Source organism: Podarcis raffonei, chromosome 14 (assembly GCF_027172205.1).
Source record: "Podarcis raffonei isolate rPodRaf1 chromosome 14, rPodRaf1.pri, whole genome shotgun sequence".
Taxonomy (NCBI): domain Eukaryota; kingdom Metazoa; phylum Chordata; class Lepidosauria; order Squamata; family Lacertidae; genus Podarcis; species Podarcis raffonei.
In genome coordinates, this window is record NC_070615.1 from 25,229,011 (window position 1) to 25,248,482 (window position 19,472).

Below are 19,472 nucleotides of genomic sequence, written 5' to 3' on the forward strand. Positions count from 1 at the left end.
CTGTGACTGTAGTCCAATGTTACATACCATCCATCCTGGGGGACAGGCACACTCTCCAGTGACGTGGTGGCAGGTGCCCCCATTCTGGCATGGGCACCGCTGCTCACACTGCGCTCCATGGCTACCGGGAGGACAATGCTCTTCGCAGCTTCGCAGGTGTTGTCGGAAGCGAGGAGGGACGGACACCAAAATGAAACACAAAACAGACACGGAAACAATTTACATCAGGAAGCTACAAGAGGGCAGCCCACTACAGGGCTGTTGCAGGAGCGTCTACACAAATAATCAAACACTCAGCAAATTCTGATTGACGGCATCAGTGGTAAAATGTAGCTATCCAATATTTATTGCTCCAAACAGCATTGCTTTTGTTTCAGATCCTTTATTCGTTTTAAAAGCCCTTCACTCAGAAAGATAACCTCTGGTTCATGGGAGATAAAAGTATTTCCACAAGGGGAAGATTCAGTTGTACACTGGGCAAGCGGTATGGCAAGCTGGGTGGAAGGTATGTGCTGAACTCCCCAAACTCAACAAACATTTGCAATACAGTATGATGCAATACAGGGGACGTGGGTGGCGCTGTGGGTTAAACCACAGAGCCTAGGACTTGCCGATAGAAGGTTGCCGATTCGAATCCCTGCGATGGGGTGAGCTCCCGTTGCTCGGTCCCTGCTCCTGCCAACCTAGCAGTTCGAAAGCACATCAAAGTGCAAGTAGATAAATAGGTACCACTCTGGCGGGAAGGTAAATGGCGTTTCCATGTGCTGCTCTGGTTCACCAGAAGCGGCTTAGTCATGCTGGCCACATGACCCGGAAGCTGTACGCCGGCTCCATCGGCCAATAAAGCGAGATGAGCGCCGCGACCCCAGAGTCGGCCACGACTGGACCTAACGGCCAGGGGTCTCCCTTTCCTTTACCTTATGATCACCTCTTACGCAAGGTTTGGTTCGAAGGGTTCCCACATATACATGAAAATCATGCATGCCACACAGATGGTCTGCGAGGGAAACATGTTCACTATGTGATGGTGAGCTTTGCTTCCTTGGTGGGTCACAAGTTGCACAGGGCTTCTCTCCAAAAGAAGGAATCCTAACTGGGCACATTTCAGACAACTGTGACACTAATATTTAAAGCATTATGATGCCCCTTCAAACAGTCATGGCTTCCTACAAACAATTCTGGGAGCTGTAGTTTGCCAAGGGTGCAGAGAGTTGCTAGGAGACCCCTCTTCTCCTCACAGAACTACAATTCCCAAAGTTCCTTGCAAAGGGTGGTCGATGGTTTGACTACTCTCCAAACTGTAGCTCTGGGAGGGGGAACAGAGGCCTCCTAACAACTCTCAAACTACAGCTCCCAGAATTCCTTGGGGCAAGCCATGGCTGCTTAAAGTGGTATCACAGTGCTTCAAATGTACAGTGGGAATGTGGTCCTAAGAGAAAGCAACTGCCGCAAAGCCCGCATGTAAAAGGTACCCAGCACTCAACTTACAAGACACCTGTGTATCCAGGAGCACAGTGGCACTCCCCGGTCTTATGGTCACAAGTGGCCCCATTGTGACACTGGCACTTCAGCTGGCAGCCTTTGCCGTAACTTCCTGGGTCGCACAAGTCCTCACAGCGCCATCCTTTGTATCCAGTCGCACAGACGCAGGCGCCAGTGATGGGGTTGCAAAGCGCTTCGTTCTGGCACTGGCAGCGGTTGCTGCAGTGAGGTCCCCAGTGGTCACTATCACAGCCTGGAAGCAGAAGGAGAAACACACGCTCATTTAGCAGAAGAACACATCACATTAGTGGCACTTCACGTGATCCCTTGGAAGGTTAGGAACAGAAGATAAGTTGAAGCACTCCCCACATCAAACACACACATACACATATGTAGAAATTATAGCCGAAATTCTTCAGAAGGTATTTCCTGAGCTTTTTAGCTGTTGTAAGAAAAGGTTTTTTGGCTGTTTTTTATGGCTGTTTTTCACTATTACAGTGGTGCCCTGCAAGACGAACGCCTCGCAAGACGAAAAACTCACAAGACAAAAGGGTTTTCCGTTTGCGAGTTGCTTCGCAAGACGAATTTCCCTATGGGCTTGCTTCGCAAGACGAAAACGTCTTGCAAGTTTGTTTCCTTTGTCTTAAAACCGTTAAAACCCAGGGTGCATTGCTTGAAGAGGTGCAGTTCCGACTTGACTGCGAGGAGCAACACATAGCACGCGGTGTGGTAGCCTTTCTGAGCTTTTTAAAGACTTTGCTGAATTTTTGAAGCTTTTCCAAAACTTCTTCTGCAGCCATTTGGTAAGTTAAACTTTTGAAACTTTTTGGGGGGTTTTTGGATTTTGGGTTGGGGTGTTTAGAATTCAAGGACTTGGTGTTGGGGAGAGATTTGCAAGAATCTGGGAGTTTGTGTGGGTTTTTTCTGCATTTTTCTGATTTTTTGTGACCATTGGGCCATGTTGTTTTTTTAAAAAAAAATTTTGTGGGTTTTGAATTTCTGTGTGCTGGCTGGCTGGGGGAACAGTTGAGGAGGGGTTTGCAAGAATCTGGAAGCTTGTGTGGTTTTTTCTGCATTTTTATGGTTTTCTGTGACCATTGGGCCATGTTGTTTTTTTTTAAAAAAAAATTGTGGGTTTTAAATTTCTGTGTGCTGGCTGGCTGGGGGAACAGTTGAGGAAGGGTTTGCAAGAATCTGGGAGCTTGTGTGGTTTTTTTCTGCATTTTTATGGTTTTCTGTGACCATTGGGCCATGTTGTTGTTTTTTAAAAAAAATTGTGGGTTTTGAATTTCTGTGTGCTGGCTGGCTGGGGGAACAGTTGAGGAGGGGTTTGCAAGAATCTGGGAGCTTGTGTGGGTTTTTCCTGCATTTTTATGGTTTTCTGTGACCATTGGGCCACTCTGCTGTTTTTTTTAAAAAAAATTCTGAATTTGAATTTCTGTGTGCTGTGCTGGGTGGCTGGGGGAACAGTTGGGGAGGGGTTTGCAACAGTTGGGGAGGGGCTGGGGGAACAGTTGGGGAGGGATTTGCAATTTCTGTGTGGTGGGTGGGTGGCTGGGGGAACAGTTGAGGTTTTTGAAGACTTTGGTGATTTTTAAAGCTTTTCCAAAACTTCTTTTGCAGCCATTTGAGGATTTTGAAGACTTTGGTGATTTGCAGCCATTTCGTAAGTTAAACTTTTAAAACTTTTTTTGGGGGGGGTTGGATTTTGGGTTGGCTGTTTGGAATCCAAGGACTTGGTTCTGGGTTTGAATTGCTGATTTTTTTTTTCTTTTTCTGAGTTTACGAAGGTAGGAGCTGTGCTGCCATGGGGCCCAAGAAGACTGCTGCTGCGGAGGCCGGCGAGAGGAAGAGGAAGAAGAAGAAGGTGACGCTGGAAATGAAGAAGGAGATCATCTGGAAGCACGACGGTGGAATGCGTGTGACAGACCTCGCCAGGGAGTACGGCAGGAACCCATTGACCATCGGCACCATCCTGAAGATGAGGGAGAAGATCCTTGCGACTGATGCAGCCAAGGGAGTCACCAGGATCGTGAAGAACCGCCCAGCTGTTCTGGAGGAGGTCGAGAAGTTGCTGCTCATCTGGTTGGAAGAGAAGCAGCGTGCAGGGGACACAGTGACTGAGGCCGTCATTTGTGAGAAGGCCAAGGCCTTGCACGCTGACCTCATCCGGGAACAGCCAGGAACCTCAGGCGAGCCAGAAGTCTTCAAGGCAAGCAGAGGCTGGTTTGACCGGTTCAAGGCAAGATCTGGAATCCACGGCGTGGTCAGGCATGGAGAGGCTGCCAGTTCTGATGTTCCTGCGGCTGAAGACTTTGCAGCGGAGTTCCTGGAGGCTGTGAAGGCGGAGGGCTACGTTCCACAGCAGGTCTTCAACTGCGATGAGACTGGGCTGTTTTGGAAGAGGATGCCCAAAAGGACTTTCATCACACAGGAGGAGTCCAAGTTGCCTGGCCACAAGCCCATGAAGGACCGTCTGACCCTGCTCTTCTGTGCCAACGCAAGCGGCGACCTGAAGATCAAGCCCCTGCTGGTGTACCACTCGGAGAATCCACGGGCCTTCAAGAAACACAAGGTCGACAAGGAGCAGCTGAGTGTCATGTGGCGATCCAACAGTAAGGCTTGGGTCACACGTGTGCTGTTTGTGGAGTGGGTCAATCTTGCTTTTGGCCCTGCTGTCAAGCAGTACCTGCTGGACAACGACCTGCCGCTGAAGGCTTTGCTTCTGATGGACAATGCTCCTGCTCATCCTAAAGGCCTTGAAGTGGACTTGCTGGAGGAGTTCAGCTTCATCAGCATCATGTTCCTGCCGCCTAACACCACGCCACTGCTCCAGCCGATGGATCAGCAGGTCATCGCCAATTTCAAAAAACTCTACACCAAGGAGCTTTTCAGGCGATGCTTTGAGGTGACTGATTGCACCACCATCACCCTGCGGGAATTCTGGAAGGACCACTTTGACATCATCACCTGCTTGAAGATGATCACCACGGCCTGGAACAGGATCAGCCAGAGAAATTTGAATTGTGCTTGGCACAGCCTGTGGCCGGACTGTGTGGCACCAAGTGACTCTGATGCACCAGAGTCAACAGTGGTGCAGGACATTGTTGCCTTGGGGAGGACCATGGGCCTGGAGGTCACAGAGGAGGACGTCAGCGAGCTGGTGGAGGAGCACGACCACGAGCTGACCACCCAGGAGCTGGTCGAACTGCAGGCAGAGGTTGCGCAGGAGCAGGCCTCGCTGGAAGAGGAGGAAGCAACTGAGGAACGGCTGTCCTCCAAAGAACTGAGGGACATTTGCCAGAAGTGGAATGAAGTGCAGGCTTTTGCACAGCAGCACCACCCTAACAAGCACGTGGCACATGACCAGGCGAACACTTTTGATGCGACGGTCATGTCGGCTTTCAGGGAGCTGTTGAAAAGGCGGATGAAGCAGCAGACCATGGACAGGTTCCTCAGCAAGAAGCAAAGAGTGGAAGAGGAGCCTTCTTCGAGTGGTCCCCCAGAGTCTTAGAAAATGTATGTACTGTGCACTTTGTTGATTTTTAAATGTTTTTCTGTCATGTTTAGAAACTTAATTTATTGTTCCTTCAATTTTTGAAATGCTCTTTACAGTATGTGTGACTTTAAAGAGCACTTAATAAACTGTTGTTGTACCAAATTTGGCTTTGTTTGGACTTTTTTTGACCATAGGAACGCATTGATTTTCAATGCATTCCTATGGGATTTCGTGCTTCGCAAGACGAAAAATTCGCTAGACGAAAAAACTCGCGGAACGAATTAATTTCGTCTTGCGAGGCACCACTGTATAAGCTGTATTTTTTTATGTTATGTTGCAAATCACTGAGGAAATACTTTAGATGGGTATCTGCATACATTTAATAAATAGCATGAATGTTTTTTTCCCCTCTCTCAACCTTCCTTTGCAGAATTTCATCTTCATTTTCTCCACTATTCCTTTTCTCTTTTTTTTGTAGTGCCCCACCCACACAAACACCTTGGAATGATGGCAGGTTTGGAGTATCCTTTAAAAGCAAGGCATGGTGTGCTCCCTTGCGAGAGTCTCCCTGTGGGACTGGTGCACTTGGAGATACAGGCTTCTCTTAAATGGCATGGGTCTGATGCGAACAGCAAATGTGGTGCTGAGTGCTTGGTGATGGGATGAAGGTCATGCACCCTGGCTCTTCTTCCTCCTCCTCCTCCTCTGCAGTTATCCAGGCCCGCCCCCACCTTCTAGATGGTCAATGTCTTTCCCTGTTCCTGGGGAATATCTCCACTCCATGGATGGGGCAGGACATGGAGTCAGTGGCCCTGTCCATCTCCCTTCCCCAGTCTCTAAAGGCAAGGGAGTGGGGGCCCTCCCTCCCTCACAGCCTGCTCCCCACCAAAGGCATCCTTTGTGCCCCCTCCTCTTCTTCCTCATCATCTGAGAGCGCCTGCCACCCCAGCACTGTGCCAATCAGGATTGAGGGGCTCATCACACACACACACACACACACACACACACACCCCTCAAAGGGAGAAAATATATTGAAAAGCTCACAGAGAATGATAGGCATTTGGGTATGTCTAAAGTAGGCCTTTAGATCATGGACTGGAGCTGTGTTGGCAGAGAGGATAGGGCACTCCAATCTCTGACTGGCTCTCAGGGCGATCGTGTCCCCTGGATTTACAGCAACAGAAAAAAAAGGAACAAGTCCTGGCAATACACCCACTACATCATGCATTGTTTTTACTGCATAGTAAACAGGGATGGATTTATCTCTTTTCCCTATGGAAGGGGATACAGGGATGAGAGAGAGAGGAGCTGTTGTCTCTGCCAATTTCAGATGCTCTCTCTCAAAAATAGACTTGTCTCTTGAACAGGGCTTGGTATGCAGCCAGGTTGACCAGGACTCTTGTCCCCTAGGCCTGTTTTTGCCAGGAAAAAGGCTGTTTCCCCCTCTCCTAATGTTAGAACTCATGGACATCCAATGAACCTGAATGTTGGAAGATTTAGGACAGATAAAATTACCGTATTTTTCGCTCTATAAGACGCACTTTCCCCCTCCTAAAAAGTAAGGGGAAATGTGTGTGCGTCTTATGGAGCGAATGCAGGCGGGAGGCTCTGCTCAGCGCTCCCTTTAAAGCCCCGAAGAGCCGCACACATACTCTGGGCGCTCTTTAAAGGGAGCACAGCTCTTGGGGGAGCCTTAGTCGTGCGCAGCCTCTCTCGGGCAAGGGGAGCCTTCATCCCCTGCCCGGGAGAGGCTGCGCACGGTTAAGCCAGAAGCCAGGACAGCCAGCAGGATTCAGAATATTTGTTTTCTTGTTTTCCTCTTCCAAAAACTAGGTGCGTCTTATGGTCTGGTGCGTCTTATAGAGCGAAAAATATGGTAAGTATTTATTCACATAGCACATAGTCAAACCATACAACTCACTTACCCAGGAGACAACTGTCTTCCCCAGGAGACAGCAATGGCACTGACTTGGATGGCTTTAAAAGGGGTTTAGCCAAATCCATGGAGAAAGTAATCAATGGTTACTAGCCACAAGGGCTATGCTCTGCCTCCACAATTGGAGGCAGCAATGCTTCTGAATTTATGGAGGAGGAGAGAGTGCTCTTGTGCTTGGGTCCTGCTAGAAAGTTTCCTATTGGGGCATCTGGCTGACCACTGTGAGAACAGGATTCTGGGCTAAATGGGTCATTGGCCTAATCCAGCAGGCTCTTCTTATGTTAAGGCTGGGCACAGAAAACAGCAGTAAGGGAGGTGGTGCCTCTGAGCATAAGCAAAGTGACTTGCCAGGGAATGACCACAAGCAGCCACAGGCTCCCAGGAAATCTTGAGTCTCAACATCTCTGCATTCAGAAACTAAACATTGGTGCCGGACTCCTTATCAGACATCTGGACAAATCTTTCAATCAATTGAGTTAACCCAGTGAGATAGCATCATTAGCACTCTTAAAAGAAAAGAAAAAACACACCACCAGAATTCTTCCTCCAGAGACCATGTAAATAAGGAAGCAACATTCACTACAGCAAAACCAAATCTGAGTATCTTTAAAGGCTCTGGCTTAATTTGACCTTATTTCAGGGTCTCTCTCCCTCTCTGCACGTGACAAAATCCATACTCTTTATATGATGTGTCAGGGGAGCATTATAAATATTCCATCAAAGGTAAAGAGAAGGAAGGGAGAATTCTTGGCTCAACCTGAAAGCCAAGAGAGCCAAATCCTCTCCTCCTTTTGCACCACAAGCCACCCTGGAGCTGCCCGATTTATTTCTAATTTACATCCAGATGAGCAGGAGGTAGAAAGGAGAGGATTCGGCCAGAATAATAAACCATTCCAGAACATTTGGAACATGCATTTTTTATCATTTAAATAAAATACTAATCTTGTAAGGAAGGGAGATAATGAATTGAATGGAGGAAGTTGAACCGGAGAAGAGGAGATGCCAGGAGCAGAGCACTTGGGGACAGCCATCATATCTCTCTCTTTGAGGAAGAGCTGCAGCTCGGTGGAAGAACACCCACTTTGTCTGCAGAAAGCCCTGGGTTCAATCCCAGACAGCATTTCCAGGTACAACTGGAGAGACCCCTGGAAACCCTGAGGAGCTGCTGTCAGTCAGTGCAGACATCACCGAGTGGTTTTGACTCTGTAAAAGGCCGCTCCCTGCCCTCTGTATTAAAAGCAAACACCCAATAAAGTTACAGAGCACAAGATACTGAAGTCTTGTCCAGCTATGAAAACCAGGCCTAGTCTTTCTTCCTATTCTAAATTTCGCTCTTAGGATAGGAGCAAAGAAAGCTACTCTATAACGATCCAGACTATCAGTCCATCTATTGTTGTCTACACTGACTGGCAGTGGCTGTCCCAAGAAGTGGTCTCTCCCAGTTCTACCTGGAGTTGCTGGGAATTGAACTGTGACCTTCTGCACTCAGAGCATGTACTCTTATCCCTGAACTATGGCTCTTACCCCAAACAAACAGGAAACACATTGAACAAATTTGTAAAAGATGCTTTCATTCTGGATTGCTCTGAATGAGCCATGGGTGTGCATTCCACCTCTTCTAGGAACACAGGAATGTGCCAAACACTTAGTCAGGCCACTGGTCCATCCAGCTAAGTATTGCCTGCACTAGCTGGCAGAAGCTCCCGGGGTTTCAGCCAGTCTCTCACAGCCCTACTTGGAGCTGCTGGGGCCTTGGGCATTTCTGCAGGCAATCTGCCACTCAGCAATGGCCCTTCCTTATCTCACAAGGCCACAATTGCTCCCTGGGCCACCCCCTTTGCTGAGTGCAGAGGAAAAACACTGCAAGGTGGGTTCCGCCGCCGCCACCACCACAGCTAATGCTGAAATGGGGTCGCAAGAGAGGCATTTCAAAACTTGAAACAATTATTCCGATGGTGCTTTTCCACCTTTGCTTTCTGTAATGCCTGGCTCCCCTGCTGGGAGTTCACACCCATGAGAACAGCATTTGCACAAAGCACGTGCGGCTAGCACTGAACCTGCAAAACGCAACATGGGGAATGAGAAGCTTCCTCCCATCACCCCTATCGCATGTGGGAAGCATCTGTCAACATTTTAACTCCCACGTTAGAGCAAGACAGCATAGCAGCTTCAGTTGCATCGCAGGGCGATGTTGGCTGCGGTCCACTTCACAGCCACAGTTCAGCTTGGCTCCATTGAACACAGTTGGCAAGAGAAACACAGGACAGGGGACTGCTTAAACAAGTTGCAATAACAAGAGGCTGAGAAACCCACTTCCATGCAGGCTGTTCCTCCCACTCCACTGTGGGCTCCAGCCAAGTCTATGAAATGACTTGTTTCCTTCATAAGATGCATCAAAATCACACCAGTTACTTTTTTTGGTTGGAGCAATGCACTGGTTATCTTTATGCAGCTGAAACTCAGCCCCCAAAGCTTATCATGATAAAACAGCAACAACACAACTGCTTATTCAAACAAGCTTTCCACATGAATCATAGACTTGCAGAGTTGGAAGGGACCCAAATGGTCTTCAAGCCCTTCCAATGAGCCTGATGTGCCTTCTCAGTATCTTCTCAAGAGACCCAGAGTTATGGCAAAATGTACAAATTATGGGCGCTGAACTTTTTCTGTTGAGGCCCACGTGCCCTTGGGGATAATCTGTTGGGAGCCAGATGTCAGAGATGGGCAGGGCTAGAGCCACCTCCATCTCTCTCTTGAGGTCTTCACCGCCCCACATTCTCTTTCTCTCTTAAGGTCATCATCACCCACCCACACTCTTTGAATCGTATTTGCACACACCACCCATCCATCCAATGAATGTCTACCAGGTACTCTCAAATATTTACCCCCCGCAGGGAATTGCAATCCCAAAAAACTGTAGGAATCTGCCCTTCACAGAGTAGACAGTTGGTCCATCTAGCACTATATTGCTGACACTGACAGGCAGTGTGTTTCTGATGTGGGACATCCAGACATCGCCTACCTGGAGATGCTGGGGACTGAACCTGGGACCTTCTGCATGCAAAGCAGATACTCTTATGCTATGTCCTTATGAAGGTGATTCACATGGAAGATGGTGCAAGCTTGTTTTCTGCCACTCCAGAGGGGAGGACCCAATCCAAGGACTTCAAGTTACAAGAAAAGAGATTCTGACCCAACATTGTTGTTGTTGTTTAGTCGTTTAGTCGTGTCCGACTCTTCATGACCCCATGGACCAGAGCACGCCAGGCACTCCTGTCTTCCACTGCCTCCCGCAGTTTGGTCAAACTCATACTGGTAGCTTCGAGAACACTGTCCAACCATCTCGTCCTCTGTCGTCCCCTTCTCCTTGTGCCCTCCATCTTCCCCAACATCAGGGTCTTTTCCAGGGAGTCTTCTCTTCTCATGAGGTGGCTAAAGTATTAGAGCCTCAGCTTCATGACCTGTCCTTCCAGTGCGCACTCAGGGCTGATTTCCTTAAGAATGGATAGGTTTGATCTTCTTGCAGTCCATGGGACTCTCAAGAGTCTCCTCCAGCACCATAATTCAAAAGCATCCATTCTTCGGCGATCAGCCTTCTTTATGGTCTAGCTTTCACTTCCATACATCACTACTGGGAAAACCATAGCTTTTACTGTATGGACCTTTGTTGGCAAGGTGATGTCTCTACTTTACCCAACATTAGGAATAACTTTCTGACAGTAACAGCTGTTTGACAGTGGAACCGACTCCCTTGGAAGGTACTGGACTTTTCTTCATGGGAGGTTTTTAAGCAGAGGTTGGCTGGCCATCTGTCAGGGATTCTTTAGCTGTGATTCTTGCACTGCAGAGGGTTGGACTAGATGACCCTTGGAGTCCCATTCAACTCTGCATTTCTATTTTTCTAGCTTAGTAACTCCCCATTCTAAGTTTGCCCCTCTCCTTGGGTGCTGGAGACCCAAACAGTTCTTCTCTATATAATGAAAGTAAGCAGAACCAACTCCTCTGAGAGTATGTTGGGATTATCTGCCCTCTCTTTTGGAGTTATTTCCTTGGGCTTATAAGAAGTAAACAAGGTAATTGGGGGGGAGGGGAGGAAATCATCAGTATTTGCCAGCTCCCTGCAAAAAGATAGATGATCACACAGCAGAGGAAGTTAATGCCATCTTCATTTTTCTAAAGAGACAAAAGGATGTCCTTGGATCCTTGAGGGAACGATCCCACTGATTGTATCACATCCAGGCAGTCTCTATCTGATAACACACATGGCTAATACAGTCACGATTTAATCTTTAAGAGCCATCTCATTAGCCACCAACTCTACTGAATGCAGTTGCTTAATTCAATTGTGGAACATCCAAAACCTCACAGTTCCTTTCTTTTTCTGTGCCATTTGGAAGAGACTTCTCTCTGACAAAGGTCTGTCCTGCAGCGTTCCATTTAAAATAATGTTCTAGCCAATTCCCTTCAGCGGTATTAATTTTTGTTCTTGGTCTAATAATGCAAATGGCAAAAAAGGGGGAAAAATTGAAGGGTTTTTTGTGTGTGTGCCTCTAATTGATAGAAACAAAGTTTGGGAACGCATGCAGATCCCGCTGGCCAATTCTCGAAAAGAACTTGTCATAGGAGACACATAAAAGATGAGCAAAAAAAACCAGTGATGGAAAGAAAACGACCGAAACACATCAAACAGGTTTCTTAAAAAAGATATTTTTTAATCAATGGCCACTTTGAGCATTATGGTGGGGAAAGGAATATCTGAAATCCCTACCTCTCTTTTAAAAGCTTTCTATGACTTTTGTAGACATTACTGCCCTGCTGAACGAGTTTCCAGTTGCTTATCCAGCGGATTACTTCAAAGGCTGCCCCCCTCCCATCTCATACTGCGGCTCCTGCAGGGTATCTATTCCCAACCCCAATTCAAAAGGCAATTGCCCCACACCCAGCCTCCGCAAAATGAGCTTTGCTCTGGGCTGTGGAGAGGGATATATCCTGCTGAGGATCAAGGGGGCTGTTAATTTCAAAGGGATCCTCTAGGTCAGCTGAGGTGAACAAACTCACACGAAGAGCAGGAAACATGGAGGATAATTGTATTGTGAATTTCCAGTATTGCTTTCCAGTACTGGAGGCAGTAAGTCTCCAAATACCTGTTGCCAGGAATCACAAATGGAGAGGGAGAGAGAGCGCTTTCGTACTCAGGTCCTTCCTGCAGGACTCCTAAAAACATCTGGGTGGCTGCTGGATTAATGGGGCCTTTGAACTGACTCTGCAGAGCAATTCTTAAGGCCCTATTTGGAGGAGATGCTTCTCTACAACTGCAAAATCTACTTGAGTGCAGAGGGGTAGCTGTTACGCATTTCTATGGCTTTAAAAGAGGACCACCCCCCCCCCCGAGCTAGAGGCCATGTGTCTCTGAATATCAGTTGCTGAGAATCACAAGTGGGGAGCATGCTCATCCTGCTTGTGAGCTTCTCATAGGTATCTGGTTGGTTCTGTGAGAACAGAAGCCTTTGCCTCATAACCCAGTGGCAGAATATATGCTTAGCACACAGAAGGACCCAGGTTCAACTCCACAAATCTCCAGGTCAGGCTGAGAATGTCTCCTGCCTGAAACCCTGAAGAGCTACTCCCAGTAGAGTGGTACCTCGGGTTAAGAACTTAATTCGTTCTGGAGGTCCATTCTTAACCTGAAACTGTTCTTAACCTGAGGTACCACTTTAGCTAATGGGGCCTCCCACTGCTGCTGCGCCGCTGCACGATTTCTGTTCTCATCCTGAAGCAAAGTTCTTAACCCGAGGTACTATTTCTTCAGTGTATCTGAAGAAGTGTGCATGCACACGAAAGCTCATACCAAGAACTAACTTAGTTGGTCTTTAAGGTGCTACTGGAAGGCAAAAAATTTTTTTGTTTTGACTATGGCAGACCAACACGGCTACCTATCTGTAACTGGTACTATTTCTGGGTTAGCAGAATCTGTAACCTGAAGTGTCTGTAACCTGAAGCACCTGTAACCACAGGTACCACTGTACTGGGAGTACTGGGCTACATGGACCACTAGTCTAACTCTAATAAGGCAGCTCCATATGTTCCTAATAGTTTGTGAAAATCTTTTTTTAAAAAAACAAAAAACCCACAATGAGGTGTCAGGTAGCTGCAAGCAACTCCCATGGCCAGTTGCCTAGGAACATACAAAGACAAGGAAGTTTCTTACCACCAGCTTTTTATTCAGCATTTACAGGGAGAGGCTTTGGAACACAGCCTCTTGGATAATGGCGTTGTCCCGAGTGAATCTCCACCCTCTCCGTCTCTCCCACTCCCTCATGCATCATCCCTACAGGTGCTGACAAGCGCCCTCTGCCTTTGAGCTCTTTGCTCTCCTACTTCCAAGGCTCACCGGGTTGGGGGGGGTTGGAATGCTTTCTAAAGACACTGTGTCCATCAGCTGTCGCCTCCCTGGTGCTTCCTCTTCCTCCTTCTCCTCTCCCATTATTTTGCAACTATTCCCCTCATCCGCCTCTGAGCTATGACCTCCCTCAAACCCCCGTTGCAATTCTGAACTGTCTTCCTCTTCTCTGGAAGGGTCAGGCTGGCTGACCTCCACCATTCCTCCTCTGCCCAGTCCCTGACATTAGGTCACTAATGGGCATGCCAATCATCAGCGGAAAATGTAGTGGCACCTGAAGGGGGTTGGGCTCATAAAATAACATCATCATCATCATTATCATTATCAAGAGCAGCACCTCTTTTGCTAGTTCTGTTTCATGAATGCTTCTTGGTGCTTTTTTGAGCATTGTCTTAGCAGTGAAGCAATAAAACTGCTCACACATTTGCAAAGCTAAGCAGAATCTGGTATTGTTTCAAACTGGACGGGGGCCTGCATGTTGAGATTCTTGGATTGCAGGAGATTAGACTAGATGACTCCCGGGGTCCCTTCAACGCTACAATTCTACAATTTCCATGAATCAGATCACTGACTCATTGTATAGACTAATATTATCAACAGCTTTCTGGATTCTCAGTCAAGGATCCTTCCCATCTCTTCTACCTAAGAACTTCAATGGGTGCAGCCAGAGCTGAACGCAGGGCTTTCTGCATGGTGCTGCTCTACCATGGAACTACATGGACTGGATAAGGGACAATAAACTGTGCTTGATCCTAGGAAGATGAAGGCTCTATGGGTGGATGGTTATGGTTTCCATGTTTGGGAAATTGGCAGGTTACCTGTTCAGGATGGAACTGCATGCCATCTGAAGCCCTTGCACAAAGGCCTTTCTTTGTGTTCCTTCTCCATGAGAGGTCCAGAGGGTGGAAAGACAAGAGCAGGGCTTTTCAGTGGTGGCTCCGTGTTTGGGGAATGCTCTCCCCAGGGAGACTCACCTGGGGCCTTCATTACATACCTTTAGATGCCAGACAAAAACATTTATCTTCAATCAGGCAGCATACAAAAACACATTATTTTAGGGGAAGCTGCTTTGCAGAAATGACTATATGAAGCAAAATTGCACACAAAAATGAGTATATAAATTTGCTCTAAAAGTCTGAAGAATTGTTAGGGTGACTTTTGAGAACTCAGAAACTGATGTGAAAGTATGGAGAAATGAAATCAAGATTTGGAGGAGGATGAGAAACTGAGAGAAACCAAAATTGGCAGAGGCACCCATCCCTAGGAAACCATTGGCTAAGAAACAGCTGGAGCTGGTGGAGGAAGAACACTGGGTCTTTATTTCATGGATCCTAAGGCTAAACTATCGTCCCTCCTCCACTCCCTACCCACTGCCACCCCAGATTGGAAATATAAAACAATTAGGTTCTCTAAAAATTTCCGAAGCAGATGAATGAAGGAACAGTCCCATTTTGGTCTTTGAAATGTAGCTCCCTTTCATTTTCTCAAAACACTTCAAAGACTTGTTTCCAGATATCTACATGTATCTCCTTGCTGCTCTCTTTTCTTCTTGGTGCATTTAAACCTTCTGATGTCCTTTTAATATTTGGAAAAGGAGTGCAGGACGCTTTAAATGCTCTGTTCCTTTTCTCAGCCAATACACCATTAGTATCCACACACACTTTTTGTAAAAAAAGAGGAAAACCTCACACATGTAAGAAAAACGGGATGACTTCTTTTCAAAAAGCCACAGGCTAGTTAACAGGCTAGAAGGGAGTTGATGATGATGATTATGCATCCATTTCCTTCTCCTGCTAGATTCTGCCCACGTAGGATAGAACTGCTTGCAAGATCAGGTGGAGGAGCATTTAGCCAGGGACAGCTCTACCACTGGGAAAAGTGGGGCAGCTGCCTCAGGCAGCAGTCATAGCTCCATAGCTGGACACTCCCATCTGCTGGAGGACAGAGCTGGGCATGTTACCCAGCTGTGTCTGCAATGTCTGCTGCCACAGGTGCAGTAGAGGACACCACAGTTCAGGTATGGCAGTGGTAATTGGTGTCCATTGGGACAAGATGAGTATAAGGCAGAAGGCCAACAGTAGGGGGAGACAGAGCCAATGATTAGCAGTGCCAACTAATTCTAGTTTTATCTACCTCCTCCTCCCTACAGAGTTCTATAAGGGGCAATGCTGAGAGGGGGGAGGAAGAGGAAGGTGACAGCCAGAACCAGCTCCGTTGGACCAGATGATGTATGTAAGATGGCAGGCTGAAGGCAGGATCAGGTTGGTGGAGCAGTGCCCCATTAACCCTAATTGACCAGACTCCACAGCACTCTGGTCAGCTTCTGTATATGGAAAGGGAAGGGAAGCTGCGATCTTTTCCTTCCTTTGCCTCAGACAGAAAAACATTCTGGGCTTGCCCAGGATTTGGATCAGTTCTAGCTAAAGCTATTCCATTTCCAAACCAAATTTGTTTCTTGTCAGTTACCAGTGAATTAGATGCCTACGTTCACATTAAAGACTGACTGGATGAGGTCGAATGTTTACTAGATATGGTGTTTATTACATTTTACTAGATATGTTTACTAGATATGGTGTTTATTACATTTTTTTGAGGCTGGCGTGTTTGCTGCTCTGAGTTCCTTTAGGAGAAAGGGTGGGATATACATCGAATGGCTAGCCAAATGAATAGAAAACATGCCAGAGTCCCACCACCAGCACCACCTGCAAGGCATTTGCCAGGAGCCTAGCAAGACAGAAAAAACACACCCCTCTGGGGCATCCCACAGTGAAGTTCAGGAGCTGTCAGAGCAGTAGAAGACTAAAACAACCAGCTACTATTAGGGACACAAACCCAGTTATTGGAAATGCTGTAAAATTGCCTTTAGTTATTGTACCGCCCTGCTCTGGAACTGCTAAAGGGCCTTCTCGGTAGTGGCGCCCGCCCTGTGGAACACCCTCCCATCAGAAGTCAAGGAAATAAAAAACTATCTGACTTTTAGAAGACATCTGAAGGCAGCCCTGTTTTGGGAAGTTTTTAATGCCTGATGCATCTATTGTGCTTTTAATTCTGTTTGGAGCTGCCCAGAGTGGCTGGGGAAACCCAGTCAGATGGGTGGAGTATTATTATTATTATTATTATTATTATTATTATTATTATTATTATTATTATAGAAGACAATGACAAAAATATCAAATTTATTCCAGGGATGAGGGCTGTCATGAGGATTAAACAAGGAATGGGGAGACCCACCTTGAGCTCATTGGAAAAACAGGTGGGAGGTGGGATATAAATGCAGTAAACAACCAACAAACCTCAGTCCTGGGGGCCAAATGCACCCTTCCAGTCTACTCCATTTGGCCCTTGCGACTGTCCAAGGGCCATACACCTCCCCAAGCCACACCCTTCACCAGCCCTGATTTGCACCCTCCTTGAGAAGCATCATCAGAGTTCAAGGACATACTCAAGCTGGGCGAAAAGTGTCCTTGAATAATGCTTCTTGCTTGCCTGGATAGGTGGAGGACAGAGCGGGTGGTACATGTTTGTGTAGAATCTAGCCTACTGTACAGAGGTAACATTTACATTAACTGCAGATGGTGACAGCGGTCACGAAATTAAAAGACGCCTGCTTCTTGGGAGAAAAGCAATGACAAACCTAGACAGCATCTTAAAAAGCAGAGACATCACCTTGCCAACAAAGGTCCATATAGTTAAAGCTATGGTTTTCCCAGTAGTGATGTATGGAAGTGAGAGCTGGACCATAAAGAAGGCTGATCGCCGAAGAATTGATGCTTTTGAATTATGGTGCTGGAGGAGACTCTTGAGAGTCCCATGGACTGCAAGAAGATCAAACCTATCCATACTGAAGGAAATCAGCCCTGAGTGCTCACTGGAAGGACCGATCGTGAAGCTGAGGCTCCAGTACTTTGGCCACCTGATGAGAAGAGAAGACTCCCTGGAGAAGACCCTGATGTTGGGAAAGATGGAGGGCACAAGGAGAAGGGAACGACAGAGGACGAGATGGTTGGACAGTGTTCTCGAAGCTACCAGAATGAGTTTGACCAAACTGCGGGAGGCAGTGCAAGACAGGAGTGCCTGGCGTGCTCTGGTCCATGGGGTCACAAAGAGTCGGACATGACTAAACAACAACAACATTAATTTCTCCACCCACTTTTGCCTCTGGCCCCGCCCACCACTGGCATGTGGCCCCTGTGAGGCTGCCCAGAAGGGTATGCGGCCCCTAGTTGAAAAATGTTCCTGACCCCTGATGTATACAGTTGGTTTTATACAAGGGGGAGGGCATTGCTGTCTGTCTCTATCTTGATTCATTTAGAAAACAATAATGAAAAGAAGTCTTGAGCACCGGCCATCTCAATGACAGCCAAGCTTCGTGGCGGCTTCTTATCTTCATTATTTTATGTACCGACTCCAGCAGTTTTCTCTGATACGTTCTATCAAGCTCAGCCGCCACGTCTAATTTGCTGAATTGCTTCAAAGGTACTTAATTATCAGATAATTGACTTGTTCAATTCTTTTCAAATAATTTTTAAAAAGAAGATGCGCTCTGGCAGGGGAGCTGCGAGGGTTCTGGGAACATTGGAATGATATTCACACAAAACAAAAGGAAATTGAAACGTATCGCCAAGGAACGTCCAATGCCTGGGTCAGCTCTCTTGAAATCTGATTTTCTGGGACCTTGACCCATCTAATTGGCATTACAGCTGGCAAACAAGGGAAATATTTCAAAAATGCATTGCTACTCTACAGCAGATCATTTCCAAAATGATTTTAATTCACATTCGGGGAGAGTTGCAATGCTTTTAAAGCAATATTCAATAGATGTAGACAGTTTTTCTTCCTGAATTAACATTAGGGGCACAGTGTAATCTCCCCCCCCAAAAAAAAGTTTTACTTTCAGCATGTAAGAGTAAGGATCATCCCCAGAATACCTGGAGCTTGTGTTTCTTGATGAGTCACTGTGCTGTCTGGTTCTCCTGATCAGTGGTGGTATAGTAGTAAACTCTGAAATGAAGGCGCTCTTCATAACAGGCCCTGAAACCAGGCCACCAAGGAAAGTTTGAAAAATGCTGGCAATTGTGCTGATCCATTCTTATGCATGCACACACAGAGAACAGCACTACACAGCATAATACACAGCTTATTAGGGTCAGTATGAATGCAGACCTATGCATAGTTTCCTAGGAGTCAGCTCCACTGAAGTCAGTGGCACTTCTGACTGCATAGATTTATCTTACAGGCTTAAGGTAAGTGGAAAGATCACAACGATGCTAGAGTCTGCCATCAAAAAAATGGCCTCGATGATGCTTAGATCCTTTAAACTGTCTACTTTTCTATTTAACTTGGCATTTTTATCTGTTTAGTTGTGTTTATATATTCCTGAACTTGGAGCACAAACCACAATGGTTGGTGGCTGATGCAAATAAACACCCCTCTATTTAAACTGCTGGCATAAAGTATGGACCTCATTAAAGAAAAGGGAAAGAGTATCTAGGCTTTGCTGGATCATTTCCCCAATTTCCTATATACTAATCTTTCACAAACAAATATTTCTTGCAGCAATTCTCTCTCAGCACTCAGTCTGAGAAGCACTGCATTAAGGAATGGTTTTCCTTAATTAATTCCTCACTAACAAACATCTTGTAAATGGAAGTTGGAGTCAGGAGTGGGTAGCCTTTGGCCCAGGGGGAGAATGTGGCCCTCCAGCTCTCTCTGTCTGGCCCTCTGAACTCTCCCAGGTCATATGCCCTTTTCTCACGCCACATCCCTCATTGGCCTTGCTTCACCCCTGGGGTGTTTTCAGCTGGCTGGAATGTGCCCTTGAACTCTGACCATGCCTTTTGCTTATACAGTGGTACCTCAGGTTAAGTACTTAATTTGTTCCGGAGGTCCGTTCTTAACCTGAAACTGTTCTTAACCTGAAGCACCACTTTAGCTAATGGGGCCTCCTGCTGCTGCCGCGCCGCCAGAGCACAATTTCTGTTCTCATCCTGAAGCAAAGTTCTTAACCTGAAGCACTATTTCTGGGTTAGCGGAGTCTGTAACCTGAAGTGTATGTAACCTGAAGCGTATGTAACCTGAGGTACCACTGTATGGATGGAGGATAAAAAAGTGCATCAGAGTGGATGTAGAAAGTTGCCCACTGTACAAAGGTAAAT

At 46.8% G+C, this 19,472-nt stretch overlaps 2 protein-coding genes across 7 annotated transcripts in view; one reads left to right on the top strand and one right to left on the bottom strand.

Annotated features, from left to right (window-relative positions):
* The window catches only part of MEGF11 (multiple EGF like domains 11), a 339,136-nt gene that overhangs the window by 127,559 nt on the left and 192,105 nt on the right, over positions 1-19,472 (bottom strand). For all 6 annotated transcript variants that reach the window (XM_053365792.1, XM_053365790.1, XM_053365788.1 and 3 more), the window contains 2 exons: positions 1,489-1,735; positions 28-148 (listed from right to left, as the gene is read on the bottom strand). In XM_053365792.1, the coding sequence (XP_053221767.1) occupies positions 28-148; positions 1,489-1,735 (368 nt within the window). The remainder of the gene's footprint in view (positions 1-27; positions 149-1,488; positions 1,736-19,472) is intronic.
* LOC128402039 (tigger transposable element-derived protein 1-like) lies at positions 3,356-4,996 on the top strand. The gene is made up of 2 exons (XM_053365799.1): positions 3,356-3,818; positions 4,752-4,996. Exons 1-2 carry the CDS (start codon positions 3,362-3,364, stop codon positions 4,994-4,996), a joined length of 702 nt encoding a protein of 233 aa, XP_053221774.1. The 5' UTR covers positions 3,356-3,361.

Coding starts and splice junctions, on each gene's coding strand:
- LOC128402039 (XM_053365799.1), top strand. CDS start 3,362: ATGAAGAAGGAGATCATCTGGAAGCACGACGGTGGAATGCGTGTGACA. Junction 3,819..4,751: donor TGCAGCGGAGTTCCTGGAGG/CTGTGAAGGCGG, acceptor CAACTGAGGAAC/GGCTGTCCTCCAAAGAACTG.